Source organism: Danio rerio, chromosome 10 (assembly GCF_049306965.1).
Source record: "Danio rerio strain Tuebingen ecotype United States chromosome 10, GRCz12tu, whole genome shotgun sequence".
NCBI classification, from domain to species: Eukaryota; Metazoa; Chordata; class Actinopteri; order Cypriniformes; family Danionidae; genus Danio; species Danio rerio.
Genome location: NC_133185.1, coordinates 36,379,014 through 36,401,500, shown reverse-complemented (window position 1 = coordinate 36,401,500; position 22,487 = coordinate 36,379,014). Strand labels below are relative to the sequence as shown.

Here is a 22,487-nt window from a genome sequence, read left to right as displayed (position 1 = left end):
TTTTGCTATGTTGGTGGCATGACATTTTTTGATTTCAAATCGACTCATTTTGGTGTATTCTTGATTGTTGGTGGATTTTCCAGTTGGGAGGAGGTACAATTTATATTTATATATATTTATATATATTTTGCTGTTGTAAAACAAAAGTTTTCTCTTCCCAACAGAGAAAACCACCAGCAATCAAGAATTTATGATTGTTTGGTGTCAAGGCTTTGCAATCAAAAAATGTCATTGTAATGGAAGTCAATTAGGCAAAAACAGCCACAAACATAATGAAAGGATAGTAAAGTTGAACAATGGGTTAATATCAGTTAATCCCAAAATATTCCATCGCTTACGAGTCCATATTACCAGTGCCATTATTTGTTATCACATGGTTGAGCCCTCATTTTCTGCTTGTGTTGCAATAACAGTCACAAAAGTCAGACAAAGTCACGAATAAAATAAAATTTACCAGTTTATTTTGGACAGTTGGATATTTCAGTTCCCCAGATGGCTGTGGATCACCGTGGGGGGATGTTTCATTAGCGGAAAGGGGGGGGGGCAATGATGGACAAAGACATAAAGTTCAGCCCCATCCTCTCATTAGGCTAGAGAAGTGCAGACCATCACTAGATTAAAGTAATCCTCTTTCTTTCCAAAGACCATGTCTCTATTAGCCTCCGCCGTGGACGGCCACACGCGCCGGATTAGACCACATCACTAATGGACTTATTGTTGTCAGTATCTGCATACAAAAAGACCAGCTATAGGGGGGCCCGGGGCTCTTCTTCTGGATATGCCATCAATACAGAGGTCCTCCCCTTATCTCCTTTACTTTTGTTCTCCACTCAGGCGTTTTGTGGGCCAGCGTTGTGTCCAGCAGCGCAGGAGCTGCTAACGGTTTACACATACAACGCACCCAAGCACTGAATAATGATGAGTTTACAGTAGGGCGAACGTGTTAAATAGTCAGCCACCCACCAAGCAGCTGCTTTCCCTCCAAAACACTCGATTGAAGTGGTTTAGTGACTACAATGAAATACAATCAAATTTGGGACATGAGGGAGGTTATGCAAATGCTTTGGGGCTGACCTCTTATTAGGCTTCAAAGATAAGAAAATTCAAGGCTTGTCTTGTTAAGTTTGGTTAATTTATTCTGAAAGTAAAAGTGGTGTTGAAATTTATTGTCAAAGAGTTGGAGCGGCCAAGCTTCCATTGGTGTTTAGATTTCTTTACAACGATATAATGATGTAAGAAACTGAAATTTCCCATAATGCATTGCGAAAATGTCAGACATGCATGGAGTGGACAGCTCACCCAGATATGAACATTGACATTTATTCACTCTCAAGTAACCGTTATGAACCTATAAATGTTTTTATGCTTTCATTCATTCATTCATTCATTCATTCATTCATTCATTTACTGTAAGAAATGCTGGGTTCGACTCAATTCCTTCATGTTGTTCCAACACAAATTAATTAAGTTAATTTAATAATATTTTTTAAATTTAAGTGAATTCAACATAAAACAATCAGGGTGTCCCAAAACAAGTTTGGAATTGTGTTGTTTTAACTCACTTTGAATAAGTAGTTTGAACAAGCAGCAAAAATGATTTTTTGTTCGTTCGTTCGATTGGTTAGTTGGTCGTTTGTTCATTCGTTCGCTCGCTCATTTGTTAATTCGTTCGTTTTTTTACTATCATTACATTTGTTAAAAAAATTTTCTTTATATCTTTGCTTTTTCTTTTTATATTTTCAGTTTTCATTTGATATTACTTAGTTTAAGTTAACAACAGCAACACTGGACCTCCAACCAAACTGAACCCCACATTTTGGATATGCACAATAAAATCGGTTGGTGGAAACGCCAAGATGTGTATAAAAATGTATGCGCATAACTGAGTACGATAAACTTTTTATTTGATAAGACAAGATGCACATAAACTATGATGGAAACACTTGTACCGAACAAATTCCAGCATGTGCATTAAAAAAGTCATGTGATTTTTTTTTTTTTTATGTGATGATAAAATGTGTGTGAATGGACAAACCAGCAGGCTGAGCACATCTGAAATGTTGTTCTGAGCACTCTAAAATGCCTTAACCATTCCAGTTTTAGTGTTATTATGTTATTAATCACCTCCAAAACTGTCAAGAGCATCTGTGCTCTGTGTCTCATGCCTTCAAACGCTACCACGCATTCCTTGCATTTCGGCATCATCTTTTGAGGCTCAAGTAATTTATAAAATAAGGAGAAGATTCACGCAGCTTCTCCTACCGCAGCAAATTCGTCTTCACTGTAGATATTTGGCGCCAGTTAATCAGGAAGTGACGATTTGGTTCTCTTTCGCACATCTTTTAGGCGATATTGCAGTTTTGCGCATAAATTTAATTCACATTTTTGGATGGCGACATAGCTACTGATGTATAGTTCTGAAATGGCACAAGGGTGATTAAATGGAATTAATCCTTTTAATAGATATTTTTGAGAAAACAGTGAGCACATTTGTATGTCTTTCACCATGGTTTATCCTGATTTGCAAACCCTCACAGGATCAACCTCCCATCTAGACTCAGAGCCTGCGATTAACTCAAGCATATAGCTGAATCACGCATACAAGCCTCCTATAGCGGCTTACACAAGGACACCTCTCGAAAACAGAAGAGAAAAGACGTGCGATGAACATCAAGCATTCGAATATTCTCACAAAACCATTTAGCGAATCTTTATGCAGTGCAAGTGCACATTTAAAATGACTAGATTGTTTCTCTCCCTGATGGCCGTCTCTTCATTAGTCTCCTCTGTATAAAACACCAGCTCTCAGTCATTTAAATGAGCCTGGCTGTACCCTGATGTAGCTCGCATGGGTCCGCTCGGGGCAGCTGCTGGTGGGACAGTGATTAACAGTGAACGGGGTGGAGGTTAGAGTCGATTCCTCTGGCACTGTGCCTCTGGATCCCACCGTCGGTCAAACACCCCCCCTTCTCTTTTCCAGGATAATGACAGCCACCTCCAGCGCTGCACATGCGGCCTTGCTCATAAAGAATCCTCATTTATAACTTCAATTTGTCGTCCTGACGCGGCGAGGGTCTAAAAGGTTTCGGGGAAGACCAGACGGGCCTGTTTATGGGCAGTTAAGAGCCTTGAAATGATGTACCCCGGCAGCATGTCTCATACATCTCTCCATCTCTCATTCTTTCCGTCCCTCATATTGAATGCATGTCATTTCATCAGACCGGATAGTGGTGAGGCTGGGGGTTTGCTTTTGGGTCATAAAGAGATGAATTATCACTGTTATTTCTTGTCACGGTGTCCACTGCCGCAACTAAGGGGTTTACGAGAGTTGTAAAAGCTGACTTGCGACCCAATGCAACCAAAAGATGGCATTCGTAAAAATGTTTATTTGTTTACTTCAAGTTAATTTCTTATACTTGTGTGTTTCATTTTATATGTAAGTTTTTAATTAGTGCATTGTTTTAGTTTTTGTATGGGTTCATAGACTATTTGTTTATTTTATTGTTTATTTTTGTTAGTTCATGCATTTTTAATAACATGTTTATAGCAAACATTGGTTTATTTCAAATATCTTTTAACAAATACATACATCATTCACCTGCGCAACTAAGGGTTTACCAGAGTTTTCAAAGCTGACTTTTGTTTCAGTGTTTATATTGTTTATTGTGTTGATTTGTAGAAGATATTATTTGTTTATTGTTTATATTTATTTGTTTGCGCATGTTTAATAGAATTTTTATAGCAAGCATTTGTTTATCTTGAATATCATCTAATAAATAGACTTGGTGTCCGTCATCACTACTCAGGGGTTTACGAGAGTTGTCAAAGCTGACTTGCGTCCCAATGCAACAAATAGGTTGCAGTCGTATAAATGCTTATTTGTTTACTTCAAGTTATTTCTTATACTTGTGTTTACTAGCAAGTTAATTTTATAAGTGGTTATCTAATTAAGTTTTTAATTGGTGCACTGTTTTAGTTATTGTATGGATTCGTAGACTATTTGTTTGTTTTATTGTTTATTTTTGTTAGTTCATGCATTTTTAATAGCATGTTTATAGCAAGCATTGGTTTATTTCAAATATCTTCTAATAAATACATACAGTACAACAATTGCCACCGCAACTATGGTTTACCAGAGTTGTCAAAGCTGACTTTTGTTTCAGTATTTTTATTGTTTATTGTATTGACTTGTAGAAGATATTATTTGTTTATATTTATTTGTTTGCGCATGTTTAATAGAATTTTTATAGCAAGCGTTTATCTTGAATATCATCTAATAAATACACACAGTGTCCGCCACCACAACTATGGGGCTTACGAGTGTTGTCAAAGCTGACTTTCGTCCCAATGCAACAAAGCAGTCAGGTAGCAGTCGTATAAATGTTTATTTGTTTACTTCAAGTTATTTCTTATACTTGTGTGTTTACTAGCAAGTTAATTTTATAAGTGGTTATCTAATTAAGAGTTTAATTGGTGCACTTTTTTAGTTATTGTATGGACTATTTGTTTATAGCAAGCATCGGTTTATTTAAATTATGTTCTTACAAAGACATAAAACATGAGAACAGTTTATCTGACTTTGTTGTTGGCTTTATTATTTTGTTTATTACTATTTTTTTTTTTTTTTTTACTATTTTAAATGTATTTCTATTAAAATACATTTAATTCATTTAATTTTGGTTTGTTTAATGCTAAAACATTTTTAAACAATTTTTTAGGGTTACTTACTTTTTTTCCTACTTAAAAGAAAGCAGTAAGGCATATTTAAAGGGATAGTTCACCCAAAAATCTAAATTTTGCCTTCATTTCTTCATCCTTCACTTGTTCAAAACCTATTTAAGTTTCGTCTGTTGAACACACAAGAAGATATTTTGATAAACCCTGGTAGCTGGCACCCATTGACTTCCATATTATTAGTATTTTCCTCCTATGGAAGTTAATTTTTGTTAGCAACCAGCATTCCCCAAAACATCTTCTCTGACTGTATGTAGAAGTAAGAAACCCATAAATGTTTAAGACCACGTGAGGTAGAATAAAGGTAATTTTCATAAATTATCCCTTTAATCTGTTCAGGTTGATCTGAAAGAAACCACAGCAAAATTGCTAATTTAGTTTTAAGCCTTTTCACTCGGATTGTTTATCCTGTTTAATACACGCTTATCTCTCAAGCTGTGACGATACCTGTGTTGTAGTGTCAGCTTGATAGGTCAGAGCGTTTCTGGTGCATGAAGGAAATAATTTTCCATGCATAGTCACCACATCAGCGCGTCCAGATGCTTTTCATCAATCAGCTGTGAAAGCGAGAGAGAGAGCGAGGGATCCCAGCTGTTGTGTCCTAACAGGACTCAGGTGATGGCTAAGCAGCAGAGACAGCATCTAAATGAACGTCGAGACGAAGACAAACACGCACATGCTAATTCCATAGCAAACAAAAGCAGAAAAAGAGTGAAAAAAAGTGAGTATGGCGTACAAGCAGCGTTGATTTCCCACTGTCCCCAAGGCAATATCAGTCTGGGCTCTTGCCCTGAGCCTGCACCGGGCTCATTACGTCTGGAGAGGCCTCTTTGATCCTATCGGGGTTTGGGATGATGAAACGTTGAAGGCAGCAGATCGCTCTGTGTGTGTGTGTGTGTGTGTTTTGGGGATGTTAGCTGGTGGGGGTTGGAAAGAGGGACAGATGTCCAAGCTGCACGTGCCTTAAGCGTCAAATCCAACCCCCCAACTCCCCTGTTACCTCTCCACCCGTCGCACCAATCCCCAACTTCTGTCAGGAGCCGACTCAACCCGCGGGTCCACCGACTGCAACAGATGTGTTCGGCACCAGGCCTTACTCATAATAACTGCAGAAGAGTGTTGTCACAATACTGGAATCTACCATAGAAAAATGCTATTAAAATATTTATGCATTTCTAAATTTCTTTATTTGATACATTGGAGTCACTGACTCTCATACCTGTCAGCCCTCCCGTTTTTCCCGGGATTCTCCCGTATTTTACTGTTCTATACCGCTATCATCCGGCAAAGGTATTTTCCCGTATTTCTCCTGTATTTTCAGTCTTTCTCTGAACAGCCGAGCCTCCCTATATGCAATACATACCGCCGGACCACCACCCATCCCTTATTATGGTGGGCATATCCCTTATTTTCACATCCCAATGTTGACAGGTATGCTGACTCTCTCAAGCATTTTTTTAGATTGGTTTGGTCAGGCTAGTGTTTCAGATTTTCACTTGCAAATCTTCACTGACCAAGCTAAAAAATACAAATAAAAGAAGTACAATATATTTTTAGCTGTTTTGTTTTAAAGCATAAAACTTTATAAAGATGCATGTATCAGGCTAATAGTTTCACAGTTCTTAATTTAAAATGTTGTTTTAGAAATTAAAGTACATGCCAAACTTATTTTATATAAAGTTAAAACATTTTTGAGGACAAACAGTCAGTAAGTAAATAAGCAAAGTACTTTTTCAGAAATAAAGGTAAAATATCTGTCACTGGGGTGGTACTTTTTCAAAAGAGACACTTTTGTACTTTACAGGTGGACATAAGTAACTTTAGGGTACAATTTTGTACATTTAGGTATTAGAACTCTATTTTAGCAATCTAGGCGCAAAGTCTAAAGCGCAAAAGCATTGAATGCGTATCCAAATCCACTTTGGCTATTTTAAGGATGGAAAAATACTCTATGCGTTCGGCGCATGGTCTAACAGGGAGTAATAATTCATTCCCTTAATGAGTTATGGGTGTGTTTTGAGCATAAAGTACATTAAACCAACCAGAGACTCTTTTCCCATTCCCTTTAGGAGTCAGTTGCATTACGCCATGGCTTATTTGTTATTTACATGGCGGAATTTATAAGTGGAAAAACTGAATGCTTCACTAGCGATATAAACAGCATCTGCAGCGAGAGGATAAATAATTTACTTTCTGTTTATTTTACTTTTACTCTTTACTCCTTTTCTTTCGTGGAAAAGGAACCAGTGGAAACACACTTTGCTGTAGACATCTAATAACCTACATATTTAATTTAGTTTGCTAAGATTTGTTTCAAAACTATTCCTAATTTCAGTTCTAATTTCCAGCAAATTAATAAATGAACAATAATAATGAAGTGTGGTCAAAAATGGTAGTTATTTCCAAACACACATCCTATTCTTATGCCCCATATGCTGATGCATTTCTTTAAAAACCCCACAGATGGACAAATCTAAATAGTTTTTTATTAAAACAAATATATATGCATGTAATAAATAACACTGATAATAATATTAACATTATAAAAAAATGCATATTGTCATGGATAAACCTAAAAGTCCCCTGAGGTGAAGAAGGCATGGAGGCAGTGGTTTAATATTAAATAATAATTTTTATAATTTTATTAACATTTAATAATTGTATTTATTTTTTCATATGTAAAGATATTTGTGTATTGCTGTACATCCTGTGTGAATCAAGCATTTGGACTTGCATAGGAGCATAACTACCGTGATTTGCGCTGGACTTTAGACTTGCTTTTAGTTGGTCAAGGGTGCAGCCTATTTCAGTTCCTCAAAATAGCAACGCACCAACACTGCGCCTTAACACGCCTCCCTTTTAGACCGGCACACCCATGAGTCCACAAAGTAGCACAAATTAATTTGCTATTTAAACAACGTGGCTCAAAACGTGAAAATTAGAGTTGCGCTGGTCTGAAATAGCAACAAATCACTCCAAACATGTCTTGCGCCTTATTGCCCTGGGTGTATGATAGGGCTCTTTGTATGTAACTTCAAGGACCTGTCAGGATCAAAAATGTACCTTTTGAAAAGGTATCATCCCAGTGACAGAGTTTATACGTTTATTTCTAGAAGTGTACAACCAAACAACACAAATAAATACAGCAAAACAAATGTAAAGATGAAAACAGAGCTTTATGTTCTTCAAGGCAGTCTAAAATAATTATAGAATTTTGAATTCCTCTGCTATTGATGCATCAATTTATGTAATTTCATCTACAACTATTTACTTTCACTTTAAACTGTGCTTTAAAGATATTGTGTTTTAAAGACAAAGTACTACTTGTGTGTTATTTGACATATATTTAGTCTATCCATGAGTGCATGATTCTCTATAGCATTTTGTGATATCATTTATTCATTTGGCTTAGTTCCTTATTTATCAGGGGTCACCACAGCGGAATGAACCGCCAAGTATTCCAGCATATGTTTTATGTAGTGGATGTCACTACAACCAATTTAGTTCATCCAATTCAATTTTAGAGCATGTCATATATGATAGGCACGAACATGGGGAGAACATGCAAACTCCACACAGAAATGCCAACTGCCCCGGCTGGGACTCGACCCAGCGACCTTCTTGCTGTGAGGCGACAGTGCTAACCACTGAGCCACTGTGCCACCATGATATCATATCCTTTAAAATATTTCAGACTTTCAATATATCCACACTTTTGGCACTACCGCAGAAGACCTCTGAGATCCAAACCGCTGTGGCATCTCATAGCCAGAAGATATGAAACCTGATCTAGATCCTCTTATCCTCTGAAGTGTCATTGGTGGCGTAGAAGATTAAGCTCGAAATTCCTCAAAATGTCACAGGTGACATCTTTGACGTGCTTTGCAGGCCAGTCTGAGATATAGTTTCCAGCTGTGACCGACTGCGGGGCTGAGGTTTAGCCACATCTATCCAGAGATTTGGGGGGAAGATATTGAGATGTCCTTTCATGTGGGCCAGAGACAGGTGTATTGAAGAGAAGCACTCTTTCTCAAAGCTGCTGTAATTGTGTTGACTCCGCAAGGGAACCCTTAGTGGCTACCACAAATCACTATAGAGAACAGAAGGAAATCACTCATATGCTCGCAGACAGCTTAGGAGAAACTGCTTAAATGACTTGCTGTTATATTTGTAGCCAATACGTTCCTGCCCATGAGGATATCTTCAGCTCATAATGTTTTTTTTTTTTTTGTCTGTTTACGTGTTACTGTTTTTAATTTACTTAACTGCAGTAAATTTATGTATTCATTTTTGCATTAATTTACTCATTCATTCATTCACTTATTTATTTATTTAATTACTTGTTCATTAATTAATTAATTTATTTATTTTTTATTTACTTATTTATTAATTTATTCATTCATACATTCATTCATGTTTAATATTATTTCTTTATTTATGTACCTATTCATTAATTCATTTATTCATTCATTTATTTTAAAATACTTATTAATTTATTCATTCATTCATTTGTAAATATTTTTTATTTATTCATTCATTTTTATTTTATTTAATTATTCATTTATTCATTCTTTCATTCATTTTTATATTTTTATTTATTTATTTTACTTATTCATTCAGTTATTCAGTCATTCATTCATTTATTTTTTATCATATATTTATTTTTTATTTACTTATTTATTTATTTGTTTATTTATTTATTCATTTATTTTTAAATATTTTTATTTATTTACTTATTCAATTATTCATTCATTTATTTATTTTTAAATATTTTTCTTTATTTATTTACTTATTCATTCATTTATTTTTAAAATGTTTTTATTTATTTATTTACTCATTTATTCATTCATTCATTTTTATTTGTATTTTTTATTCACTTATTCATTTAATCATTTTTTTATATTTTTATTTATTTAGTTATTCATTTATTCATGCATTTTTTATTTTATGTATTTATGTATTTATTCAATTATTCATTCATTCATTTATTTAATTTTTTATTTATTTACTTATTCATTCGTTAATTTATATTTTTTATTTAATTATTTATTAATTTTTTTTTCATTTTATTTTCACCTTACTTTATTTTTTTTTTCAATTTATTAAACAGTCCTGCAATAATAGCTGCATTAAAAAAAAAAAAAAAAAAAAACTTTTGAACAGTCATGTGACACTAAAGACACATACAAACTTAAAGAAACTAAAGTTTAATGGCTACTAAAAATTCAGGTTTACATCACATGAATAAAAATATACTTTAATATCAAAACACATAAACTATAGCTAAAACATACAGTATTATATGTACTATATAATATTATAATAGATTAAAATTAAGATTAAAAGTCATTTTAGATACATTTTTACAACATTCAGTTTTATCAATACATGCAGACTTGGTGAACGTAAAATACTTTTTGGAAACGGAGTCCCCGAGGGCTTTTTTTAGTGGTGGTGGGTGTCTGTCTAAGTGGAAGGTTTTTTTTCCCTTTTCATGCCTCAGGTCTGCCCTGGTCAGGGGTGGTCTGTTGTGGATAAGTGGACGTCCAGGGGGCTGGAGGACAAATGTGACCATTTAAAGAAGATGAGAGGGTTTGAGGGGCCAGCGGACAGGCCTAAAGCTCTCCATATGTCCACACACGCAGATAATGATTAGCATTATACCTCATCAATCAGATAAATCAATAGCCTGTCGGTCAACTACCACCTGTTCACCTGATTACCCATTCTAAACCCATACATTCAGTGATATTAATTAAACAGCATGAAATCATCAACATGTAAGATGCACCGTCGGGCACCTGTGTATCTGTAAATCATATTCACATTGGAGGGAGCGGTGCAGATTTTTAATAACGAAACGCATGGATTAGAGCTTGTAAAACCGATATAGACACGGTTCATGATTTCCTGACCTGAATTTAATAAGATTAATGCTTCACGAAGATTATAGCCCATGTCTGCTCCGATGAAGCCATCTTTTGCGTTTGTATGTGTGTATGCATGTGTCTGGACTGTGACGGATCGTGGGACGGATTGACAGATGACCAACTCAAATGCCGAAAGCGCCGCTTGCGAACGTAAACCTTTCATCACTGAAAGGAAGCCGTTTGTCATTTCTCTCTGGTACATTTGAATATTAGATTTTATTCATGAGGGCTCATAAAACACGCAGGCTTTCAGGGAACAAAGTAACGTGCTTTTGAGTGCCTGATCACGCTTGACGAGAAACCTTTTCATTAGGCTTGAATGACGGCTTGGCGGATGCGTTTCGGCATTTCTGTGCTTGTGTTTTTCTTCTGCGTCTGCTGAGAACACAGTGAAATTATTTTTCAAAGTTGCAAATGAAGATAATGAGAGGATGTTTTACAGGAAGCTCAGTCTGTCTACTTCTTGTTTCATGTTTAGTTCAGTGGTACTTGTTTTTTTTTTCTATTTGTAAATATTTTCAAAGTAAAATTGTAACTTGAAAACATTGCTATAATATTTACATGTAGCTAATATTTGGCTGTCCATGTTTCTTTCTTTATGCACATTTGCATACATATAATTAATTTTGCGGTAACACAAAACTGTAAAAAGTTATATGTCAAAAAGTTTTTTATGTTTCTTTAACTTATTTTAATCAGTTGATCAGGTTTCAACGAATATAGTTAGATGTATAAAGTTTATTTAAATTTTTTTAGTTAGTTTGATGAGAGTTGATATGACAAGAACAAAGTGCTGGGCTGATATTATATCAAGCCACAATAACATTTATGTCAATAACAATTATAAGCTCTGGACTTTTTACTCTATTTTGATCTAAGAGCCAATCACACAGCAGAAATGTGCAACAATGGGAATCTAAAAGTGTGTTGATATTAGAGATGTACTGAATGTTTTGCCACCGAAAATGTATCGGCTGAAAATATGTGATGCCATTTAATGGACAGACTAATTTAAGTGGCTTCAGTCATTGTTGGGGTACTCTTTTTAAGTCTGGAGGCATTAACAACTTATATCGAAATAAATATATCGCTATCGTTTTATATGAAAAATAATTATTGAAATTGCATTTTTGCCAACAAAAAAGAATGACATTGTATTTTTGTAAATAATTGTAAAATGTACATCTGTTTATTTTCACAGTCCCCTTTAGATGCTATTGACTACAAGTACAATTTAAGTCATCGACTATATCAGTATTTCTTGTAGTTATTGTCATTATTTTTGAGATTTATTTCAACTTTTAAAGAAAGATGGACAACATTTTTAGTTCGTTTAGACATCCCTCACTAAAAATAACTTTTTAACTGATTGTCAGCTACATGCAAATGCTCATTGTAGTTGTTTTTAAATTTTGTTTTAGACATTGTTGACAATCCTTTCTTCTATATGCTAACTAGTAATAGCAACAAAATAATATAAAAATGAATAAAAAAATTATTATTGAATTTATTATTATAAAATAATAGCTTATTGTGAATATGTATCCTTGTCTAATTTTCTGGTGAGTTGTGAATTATGTAGCCAGAATTATGTATGGCTGCATTTTGTCTTTAAAACAAACGCTATGGGGTGGTATGATGCTGCCAATGGCTTCTGTTCATTTTCGAGCTACCAGGTGACAGATTACCTCCGTGTGGATGGCTTTTCTGCTGTTACCATGTATATCGGCAGTCTTGTCAGTTGACCATAATGACAGGGTTCAAGTCAGACAAGGAATGGTTATAGGAAACAAAACCAAAAAATAAATAAATAAATAAATAAATAAATAACAGTGTTAGAACAAGACTGTGGTAAGATTCGAAAGCGTGGTAAAAAATCAGGCAGCTATGAGGGCTTTTTTTTCTGGATTGCTTTTGATAGCATTATCAGTTTGGTTTAGGGAAGCGGGCAGTTGGGTCAGTCAGTGGTTTTGAAAACAATATTGGTTGGGTTTAGGAAAAGGGTTCGCTCAGTTGGTTGGTCAGTCGGTCAGTCAGTCAGTCAGTCAGTCAGTCAGTTAGTCAATCAGTCGACAGCGGCCTCTGGTGGATTTATGTGAGAACAGCAGGCAAGTAATGGCACTCACTGGAGAAATTTGAGATCTGAAAAAGTGTACACTGTGGCCTATGGTGGATTCGCAAAAACAAAAACTGCTAAAAAAAACGTACCTTCTGGGATGTATTTCTCACTCCAGAAATGTAGATGGGGGTACGTATCCATAATTAGCATGGGTTGAATAATAGTAAGCCAGTCTTTCTTGCATTTTTTAAAATTATTATGGTTTTGGTACCAAATAATGATTGGTATTAAAGTTACTACAAAACTATATCCAAAGCATAAAAACCAATTAGAGCTGGCAATCAACTTTAAATCCACACTGCAGCTGAAATGCTGAAAAAGACCTCAAACAGACCACCGTAGGACCTGTCTCCACTTTTGAGTTGATTTCATAAAGCCTTTCACCTGCCGCTCAGAGACTCAAACAAACAGACTCATTACTGTATAGACAGCTGCATCGGGTGCTAGCGAAAGCCCCCAGCAGAGTCATATGCTGCGGTTTTAAGGGATACCTTTACCATGTCAGAGATCCGACTTTAAAATTAATGAAGGAGCGGGGATGAAGAATTGATTTTTGAGAGGGGAAAGGTTGCGAGTCGGGGGATTCATTAGCCATGGCCCGCAGAATGCAGCGATAGTGGCAGCCGAGGGAGGTAATTGAAGTGGACTGCGCTGCTCACGGGTAGGATTACACCGACTTTGTTTTCAGAGGAGATAGAAAGATGGAGAGAAGGAGAAGAAGAAGGGGGTTTGCCCCTGAGGCCCACGTTAAGGGTCGGAGGTCATAGTCTTAATCCTTCATCCCTAGGGTTTATGGGTAATTGGCAGTCTAATCAGGGTTTATAGAAGCTTTTTTGGAGTCAGAACTGGCCTAGGACTCGTTTAAAATTATACCCTTAACCACCTGTTAGAGTCATTTGTATCCTAAAGGGGTAGTTCACCCAAAAATGAAAATTAGCTCATCATTTATTCTCCCTCATGTGGTTTTAAAACCATTTATGAGTTTCTTTTATCTGTTGAACACAAAAGAAGATGAATTGAAAATATCACTGGCACCCATTGACTTTAATTGTGGGTAAAAACAACTATGGAAGTCAATGGGTGCCAGAATTTTCCAAAATGCTGGAACTTGTTGACTTCCATTGTAGGAAAAAAGCAAGTATGAAAGTGAATCGATGACAGAATTTTCCCAAATGCTGGAACACATTGACTTCCATTAGAGGAAAAACAACTATGGAAGTCAATGGGTGCCAGAATTTTTTTCAAAATGCTGGAACACATTGACTTCCATTGTAGAAATTAACAACTATGGAAGTCAATAAGTGTCAGAATTTTCAAAATACTGGGACACATTGCCTTCCATTGTAGGAAAAAAACACTGTGGAAGTCAGTTAGTGTCAGGATTTTTCAAAATGCTGGAACACATTGACTTCCATTGGGAGAAAAAGAACTATAAAAGTTAATGGATGCCAGAATTTTTCAAAATGCCTGAACACATTGACTTCCATTGTAGGAACAACAACTATGGAAGTCAATGGGTGCCAGAATTTTCCAAAATGCTGGAACTTACTGACTTCTATTGTTGGAAAAAAGCAACTATGGAATTCAATAGGTGTCAGTATTTTCCAAAATCCTGGAACACGTTGACTTCCATTGTAAGAAAAACAACTATAGAAGTCAATACGTGTCAGAATTTCCCCAAATGCTGGAACACATTGACCTCTATTAGAGGAAAAACGACTATGGAAGTCAATGTATGCCAGAATTTCCCAAATGCTGGAACACATTGACTTCCATTGGAGGAAAAACAATTATGGAAGTCAGCATTTTTCAAAATATCTTCTTTTGTCTTCAACAGAAACTAGATTACAAAGGTGAGTAAATGATGGCAGAATGTTTATTTTTGTGGGAGTTATCTCTTTAAGGCTATGATGGTAAAGATTGGACCAACAGAAGACTTGGCTTAGAAGGCAGCTCTAATAATTATTGTGATTTTGCTTGTTTACTGAAAGCCATATTTGCAGCAAAAAGGGAAAGTTCACCAGAACTTCATTCCCCCCTGGTTTGGAGGGGGTTTCTCTCAGGGGGACTGGATCTGTTGTTGGCTTGACAGGGCAGCATTAGATTTCCATAAACCCATGGGACTGTGCTTTTCAATTCTGTTTATATGCCTGTGAGTGTGTGGAAATTAATTAGTTGAAGGCTCACATACAGTGTGTTTCAGGACCGGTTCACGGGGTTAATTAAAGCTGCAGGTAGGGCGAGGGATTTAGACTTGCCCAAACAAAGTTAAATAGCACTTAGCGGCCTTCTGGTTGAAAAAGAGTCAAGATATGCAAGACTTTCTTCTAAACAAAGGCAAAAAAATAAGCCATAAGATAGAAACATAGAAGAAATATACATTTTAGAAAATGCTATGTTGGGTTTTACTAGGGCTGAGCGATTTGGCCTAAAATCAAAATCTCGATTGATTGAACATTCTACCTCAATTAAGATTAATAAATCATTATTTTATTTATTTATTTATTGCCCTCATAGTTCACTGACAGGTTTTATACATACATATGCTCACATATTACATTAAGTGAGAGATTTTTTAATGAATGGTGCATTACTTGATGGTAAAATAATTGAAGGAAACACACTATTTACTATTTATAATTATTTATGGAACATCATTGTTGAAAATCTGAAGTTAAAACACACATTGCCTAAAACGAACAGTCAGTTATTTCTTATAAAAAGTGAAAATAAAAAAAAATTTGCACTTTTGGAAAAAAAAAGTTTTATTTTCAATGTTTTTGAAAGTAAGGGTAGAGAAAGTATAAAGTTAAAAATTCAATCGATTATAGGTTCTGATTGTCGATTTTGATTACTTTTTGATTAATCGCCCAGCCCTGGGTTTTACCCAAGTTTGGACCAAGTCAAATGCTGAGTTAAAAATAACATTTAAAATATAACCCTGCCCCTGACTCAAATATGTATTTTATACATATTTGGATTGAGACAATCCCCATGTTTATTTTGTGTATGTAAATACACTGTGAACACATCTAAAAGCTGACATAATAATGTCTGTATATATGAAAAACAAATATATGTGAAAAATGTATTCATTAATTAAAATATCATAAACTAAAATGAAACTTAAATGTACATTCAAATGTATATAAAGCTAAAATAAATCAATAGATAAATAAACAAAAACGTAAACAAAATTTTAAAAAGATAATATCAACAGAAACACAAATAATTAAAAAATACCAATACATAAAAAGGAGAATAAAAGGAGAATAAACTAATTAAATGGATAGACAGACAGATGTAAACAAATTAAATGGATGGAGGGAGGGATGGACGGATACATATATATATAAATTAAAATGAAGTTAAATGTAAATTTGAATGTGATTACATGTATGTAAAGCTAAAATAAATCAATAAATAAATAAAAACATAGCCAATAAAGGAAAATTAAAAAAAAGAAAAGGATTAAATGATTAGAAACAAATTAACTAAAATAGTGCAAATACATAAAACAGAGAGTTACACAAAATATTTTTAAAAATGATGTTAACAAATTAAATCAGATAAATCATAATAATATAAAAATAAAGCTGTTCAAAATTAGACAAGATGAAAATAAACCATATACACTGTTGCATTTATATAGGTAGGTAGGTAGGTAGGTAGGTAGGTAGGTAGGTAGGTAGATAGATAGATAGATAGATAGATAGATAGATAGATAGATAGATAGATAGATAGATAGATAGATAGATTGATAGATAGATAGATAGATAGATAGATAGATAGATAGATAGATAGATAGATAGATAGATAGATAGATAGATAGATAGATAGATAGATAGATAGATAGATAGATAGATAGATAGATAGATAGATAGATAGATAGATAGATAGATAGATAGACAGAACAATGGATGGATGGATGGATGGATGGATGGATGGATGGATGGATGGATGGATGGAAAATTAAATACAAAGGGATGGATGGATGGACAGATGGATGGAATAGTACAAATGAATGGATCGACGGATAGACGGACAAACAGACAGACAGACAGACAGACAGACAGATAGATAGATAGACAGATAGACAGACAGATAGATAGATAGATAGAAATAGATGTTTGATCAAAATTGTATGTTTATTGAATGTTCACATTGCTCAAACTGTGGCTGAGAGAGCCACCTTTGGTTTTGTCCTGTTTTAAACTGCACCATCAGTAGGCATCCAATTATTCTCATGTTTGTCAAGCAGGGATGCCGCCATCATTCACCATGACACCCTCATGAAGTATAATGTATATTCAAGCCTGACGCCACTCCATTACATACATTTGAAGGGAAGGGAAATTAAAACAGCAGCAGCTGACAGACATCCATTAGAGGTGCAAAAAGGGGACGCCACAATCGCTACTGCTAATATGCGCCCGTTCTGTTGTCCTGCTTCAGATTCATCAACAATATATATTCACTGGGAGAGCTTCATTCATCAACCCCAACTCTCCCTCCCCTCCACGATGACTTTATAGCGACATTAACGCAGTAATTTAGACATAATGGCCGGGCATTATCCATTCTGAAGTCAAAATGCACACACTGATTCACTTACGCCCACAAAAAAACAAAAACCACATCTCGTGCACCAATTAATTCTCACTCGCAATTAATAGTCAGACACAAATTTGATTCCAGCTGGTGTTTTCTTCTTTATCCATGGCTTTTCAGTCTGTTTGGGCTATAATAAATCTTGCATTATATCGATTCTTAGCGCCGTTCAAGATTTGTGACTCTAATCTGGAGGACCCGCCGCAGAAACGCTTTAGTTCCTGCGCTCATCAAGAGGCATTAGGGACCTTGAGATAACATCAAACTCTCACTGACACAGGCTCGCCGTACTGAAGGACAGCCGGTGTCCCCAAGCCGCAAACCTTGACTGCGGTGCCGTCTATCTATTATGTGCATGACAATGACTGATTTTTGCAGATATGACTAATGGCTTGCATTTAGTAGGGTATTCATAACACTTACAGACGTTTATCTTGAAATGCTAATGCGTAATAGGATAATTTGAAGGACAGTGGGACTTCGAGGGTGGTATGTTTTGCTGTATACAGTATGTTATATATGATGTTTATGTTCTGATATCAGTCATTCATGTCTGTTATTTTTTTATTTAAATGAATTAAATGTGAAGCATACGCGCAAAAAAATTATATTGTGTTTGCTCAAATTACTTATTTTATATGAGGTGAAAAGCAATTTTAATATTATTTTTATATTAATGTTCAATTCACTTAAATTTGTAAAAACTAATAAGTTAACTCAATTTCTTTATGCTGTCCCAACACAATTGATTGTGTGGAACCCAACATTTTTACAGTGTAAGCTAAAAGCAAGCATAAATTGTTGTTATAAAATATGTTTATTCGTTGATTGATTCATTGATTGGTTCATTCATTGATTCATCCATTTATTTATTTATTTGTATGTTTCATAGTTTAGATTAAAGAATTGGAATTCAGAGATATAAAGTTATAATTGGGAGCTATAAATTGACAATTTTGAGTAAAATAGATCAAAACTACATTAAATATGTAAATTAAAAATGAGTTTATCATAATTTAGGGTTTTTATATTACATTTTTGCCTGGATAATTGTGATTTGTTTTCCTACAATTGCTTGTTTATTGGACTTATTATAATTTTGCATATATTTGTAACCGATGAGGAGTCGGGTGTCAATAAAGAGAAGATCTACATGCAAATTTATTCAGGCATAGAATGTTCAGACAGGCAATGGTCAAACACAGGAGCAAACAGGTACATACAGGTGAATTCAGAATTGTAGTCAGGTCACAGGCAAATGGTCGATACAGGTGGCAGACAGTGTAAACAAGGGAACAAGGCAAGGGTCAAACATGGAAAGACTAAACTGGAAGACTGCTTTGTAATGTTACAGAGTATAACCAACAAGACTCAGCCTCAAAGTGAGGTGTATAAATAGTCATGGTCATTAGGCCTTACGATTATCAGCTGTGTGTGTGCAGTCATAGGTGAACCGGAACTGGTGTGTGTGTGAAGTGCATGACGGGAGTTGTAGTTCAAATCAGTGTCAGACTTTTAGTTCTGGTGATAATGAATGTTCTGATCGTGACAATATTTCTTGCTATTCTGAGTTTATATCAATAAAGCAAGTCAGAATAAAGAAATATAATTTTGCAATTTGGACTGTATTTCTAATTTTTCTGAAAAAAAAAAATCAGAGCTCTGAACTATAAACATGCAATAAAAAATATCAAATTTTTAGTTCAATTCCTTATTTTATTTTGTGGAAAAACAGACTTCCATACCTTAGGTGCTAAGTTTTACACCGTGAATATATTGAAGACTGTTTTTTGTAGTATTTTTACATACCAGAGCTCTGCCAAACCTACAAGTGCCGTCTAGAATTAAAAGACTGATCGAACTTGGAGAAGATCATTGATACCACTATTTTGGCTGTTTTAATATGCACATTCTTTTCTCCCCACCATCTCTCTATAATTATTAAATCTTTGTTACGTCTTGATGTGCAAATTATGCACATTAAGCTCAACCTCCGCACTCCGCATGTTAGAAATTGTTCATAAAGTTTATATAACACTTCAGCTCGCAAACTTTTCAGATTGTGTGATTTTGAGAAGATGTGTGAAGTGGTCAGGCTGAGATAGAGGCTGGCAGAGAGAGAGAGCGTGAAAGAGATGGATGGGAAGAGAGAGAAATGAATACCTTTGGACTGTTATCAGACCTCTGTCAGTTCGGTTGGATTACAGAATTTGGAGAGGTTCAGGTCAGTCAAGAGAGAAGGACAGAATAAAAAAGGAGGCAGATAGGAGATGCTTTTCAGAGAGAAACTGAAGAAAACTGTACGGCTAGAGAATCTTAAAATGTATATGTTGTTAATTCTTTCTATGTATCATTCATTCTGTTGTTCTATATATCATTCTGTGTATTATTTTATTCTATCTATCTATCTATCTATCTATCTATCTATCTATCTATCTATCTATCTATCTATCTATCTATCTATCTATCTATCTATCTATCTATCTATCTATCTATCTATCTATCTATCTATCTATCTATCTATCTATCTATCTATCTATCTATCTATCTATCTATCTATCTATCTATCTACCTACCTACCTACCTAACCACCCACCCATCCATCCATCCATCCATCCATTCATCCATCCATCACCATCCATTTATCTTTCTGTCTATCCATCCTTCCATCTTTCTTTCCATCCGTCCATCCATCCATCCATCCATCCATCCATCCATCCATCCATCCATCCATCCATCCATCCATCCAAGTTCATCTAAATATGGAAAAATATACATTATGTCTGTGAGTAATTGAAGTCATATTTCTTATTAAAAACATATTTAATTATTATTTATTTATTTGGTTGGTTAGTTCTAGTATTTGGGTTCAGTCTGTTAATTTTCAGCTGAAATAAATGGTATATATTAGAAATTGTAATAAAAAAATAGTTATGCACATGCAGACATTTATTTGTCTTATGTGCATTATACATCTAGGATAGATGTATATATTTATCCAAATAATTAATATTATAATAAGTATTATATTTTATCCATATTATAAGGGTTTGTCATTTGATGGACCTTCAGTACCGTTGAACAAGTATGTAGAGTTTTCAAGGGCTGTACTTGAGATTGTGTGGCACGCCCTTATTTGGAGATGGGCGTCTCTTATGCTAATTACAAACTGCAGACACATGCTCCCCTCATTTAGAGTAATTTATCAACAAAGAATGAGGGTGAAAACACAATTCTCCTGTAGTGAGGCTGGCTGAAACTATACATAACCCATCCTGTGTGGAAACACAGCATGCAATTTTTACTGAATTAAAATAGGAAAAGTGAAATTGCTGATTTATCAAGATACGAAAAAAAAAAACAGCAGCATTTCTTCAGGCTCTATTTAGTGTCTGCTGCCTGTTTCAGTGTTCAAGTTCAGTCTGTTCCCTCTGGCTATGAAGGGAACTTTTAAATTCCCTCTCTCGTGGCTTGCAGACAAAAACTGGGTTCTATTTCAGTGGATTTATTTGCTGTCTGAGCTCTGGATATTGTGTTCCTAGTGAGAGAGTCGTAGTTTGGTTCATTTTTGGATCTGAGCCAGCGCAATATGGAAAGACTCTTACTTCATACCCTATCTGAACGCAAACCTTTCGCTCTGGGCCACAAATGCCAATTGGCAACAAGCTGCTGCAGAACGATTTAGTGGACTTGATAGAGCACTGGTCAGATTAAAGTATTGGGAATAAAATGGAAATCCAGATTGAGAAGGCAACTGATATCATCAGCCCCAAAGGTGGAAGAAGGTCGATTGAAGGATATTTGTGTTGGTGGTTATTGCTTATGTTGCCAAATCTGTGTTTTTGCACACCTTCATTTTTGTATCTGTTATAATTGCAGGATCGGTAACCAAAAAAAGGCAATTTTGCCAGTGTCTAACTGATTTAATTATTCATAGTCATGTGTTAGGCGAAAACAATGCATTATTTATTAGGCCGACATGGACAGTGAGCAAATTAAGACTAGGGGGAGAAGGGGAATAGGGCAGCATTGCAAACAAATTAAACAGGAAAAGCAGCTAACACAATGATTGCATTGCATTAGCACAGTAAAGAAGGGCTGTTTGTTGTAGTTTCTGACGAGTTTCTCCCTGTATTTCAGTTCTCCGGGATGATTTCCGACAGACCCCCAGTGATGTGGTGGTGGCGGCAGGAGAGCCGGCAGTGATGGAGTGCATCCCTCCACGAGGACACCCAGAACCCACCATCTCCTGGAAGAGGAACAATGTGAAAGTCAACGACAAGGACGAGAGGATAACGGTGAATGTCTTCTTTTTGCATCATAGTTTCCACAAAGAAGCACAACTATTTTTAGCATTGAGCAAGAAGAAATGTCTTGACAGCATCAAATCAGCATATTCCAATGATTTATGAAGCATGATGCGACATTGGAGACTGGAGTAAAATTCAGACTTGGGATGCTTCGGGGTGTGATGTTTATTGTCAATGTTAATCGTTACACATTACAATGAGGTTGTATTAGTTACTTCTAGTTTATGCATTTACTAACATGAACAAACAATGAACAAAAATTCCAGTATTTGTTGATTTTAGTTAACATTAGTTGATGAAAATACAGTTGTTAACATCACTATTGTTACCAAGCATGAATTTGAGCGTTAATAATGCATTAGTAAATGTTTACCCACGATTAATAAATGCTGTACAAGTATTGTTCATTACTAGTTCATGCAATGAATGAAATAACTAATGAAACTTAATACACAGCACTTTGAATAATAATAATAATAATAATAATAATAATAATAATAATAATAATAATAATTATTATTATTATTATTATTATTATTATTATTATTATTAGTAGTAGTAGTAGTAGTAGTAGTAGTATAAGATAATATAAATAATAACAATATTTATTATTATAATTACAATTATATAAATATAAATAATAACAATAAAATTATAATATAAATACTAATAATAATAATATTTATATAGACTTTTCTTGACACTAAAAGCACTTTACACATTTTCCGGTGGGGAATTACGACATCCACCACCAGTGTGCAGCATCCACCTGGATGATGCAAT

The 22,487-nt window shown here is 34.9% G+C and overlaps 1 protein-coding gene across 7 annotated transcripts in view; it reads left to right on the top strand.

The window, feature by feature from the left end:
• The window catches only part of robo3 (roundabout, axon guidance receptor, homolog 3 (Drosophila)), a 265,569-nt gene that overhangs the window by 157,531 nt on the left and 85,551 nt on the right, over window positions 1–22,487 (top strand). For all 7 annotated transcript variants that reach the window (XM_005172638.5, XM_005172637.5, XM_005172636.5 and 4 more), the window contains exon 3: window positions 21,535–21,692. In XM_005172638.5, coding sequence (XP_005172695.1) covers window positions 21,535–21,692 — 158 coding nt within the window. The remainder of the gene's footprint in view (window positions 1–21,534; window positions 21,693–22,487) is intronic.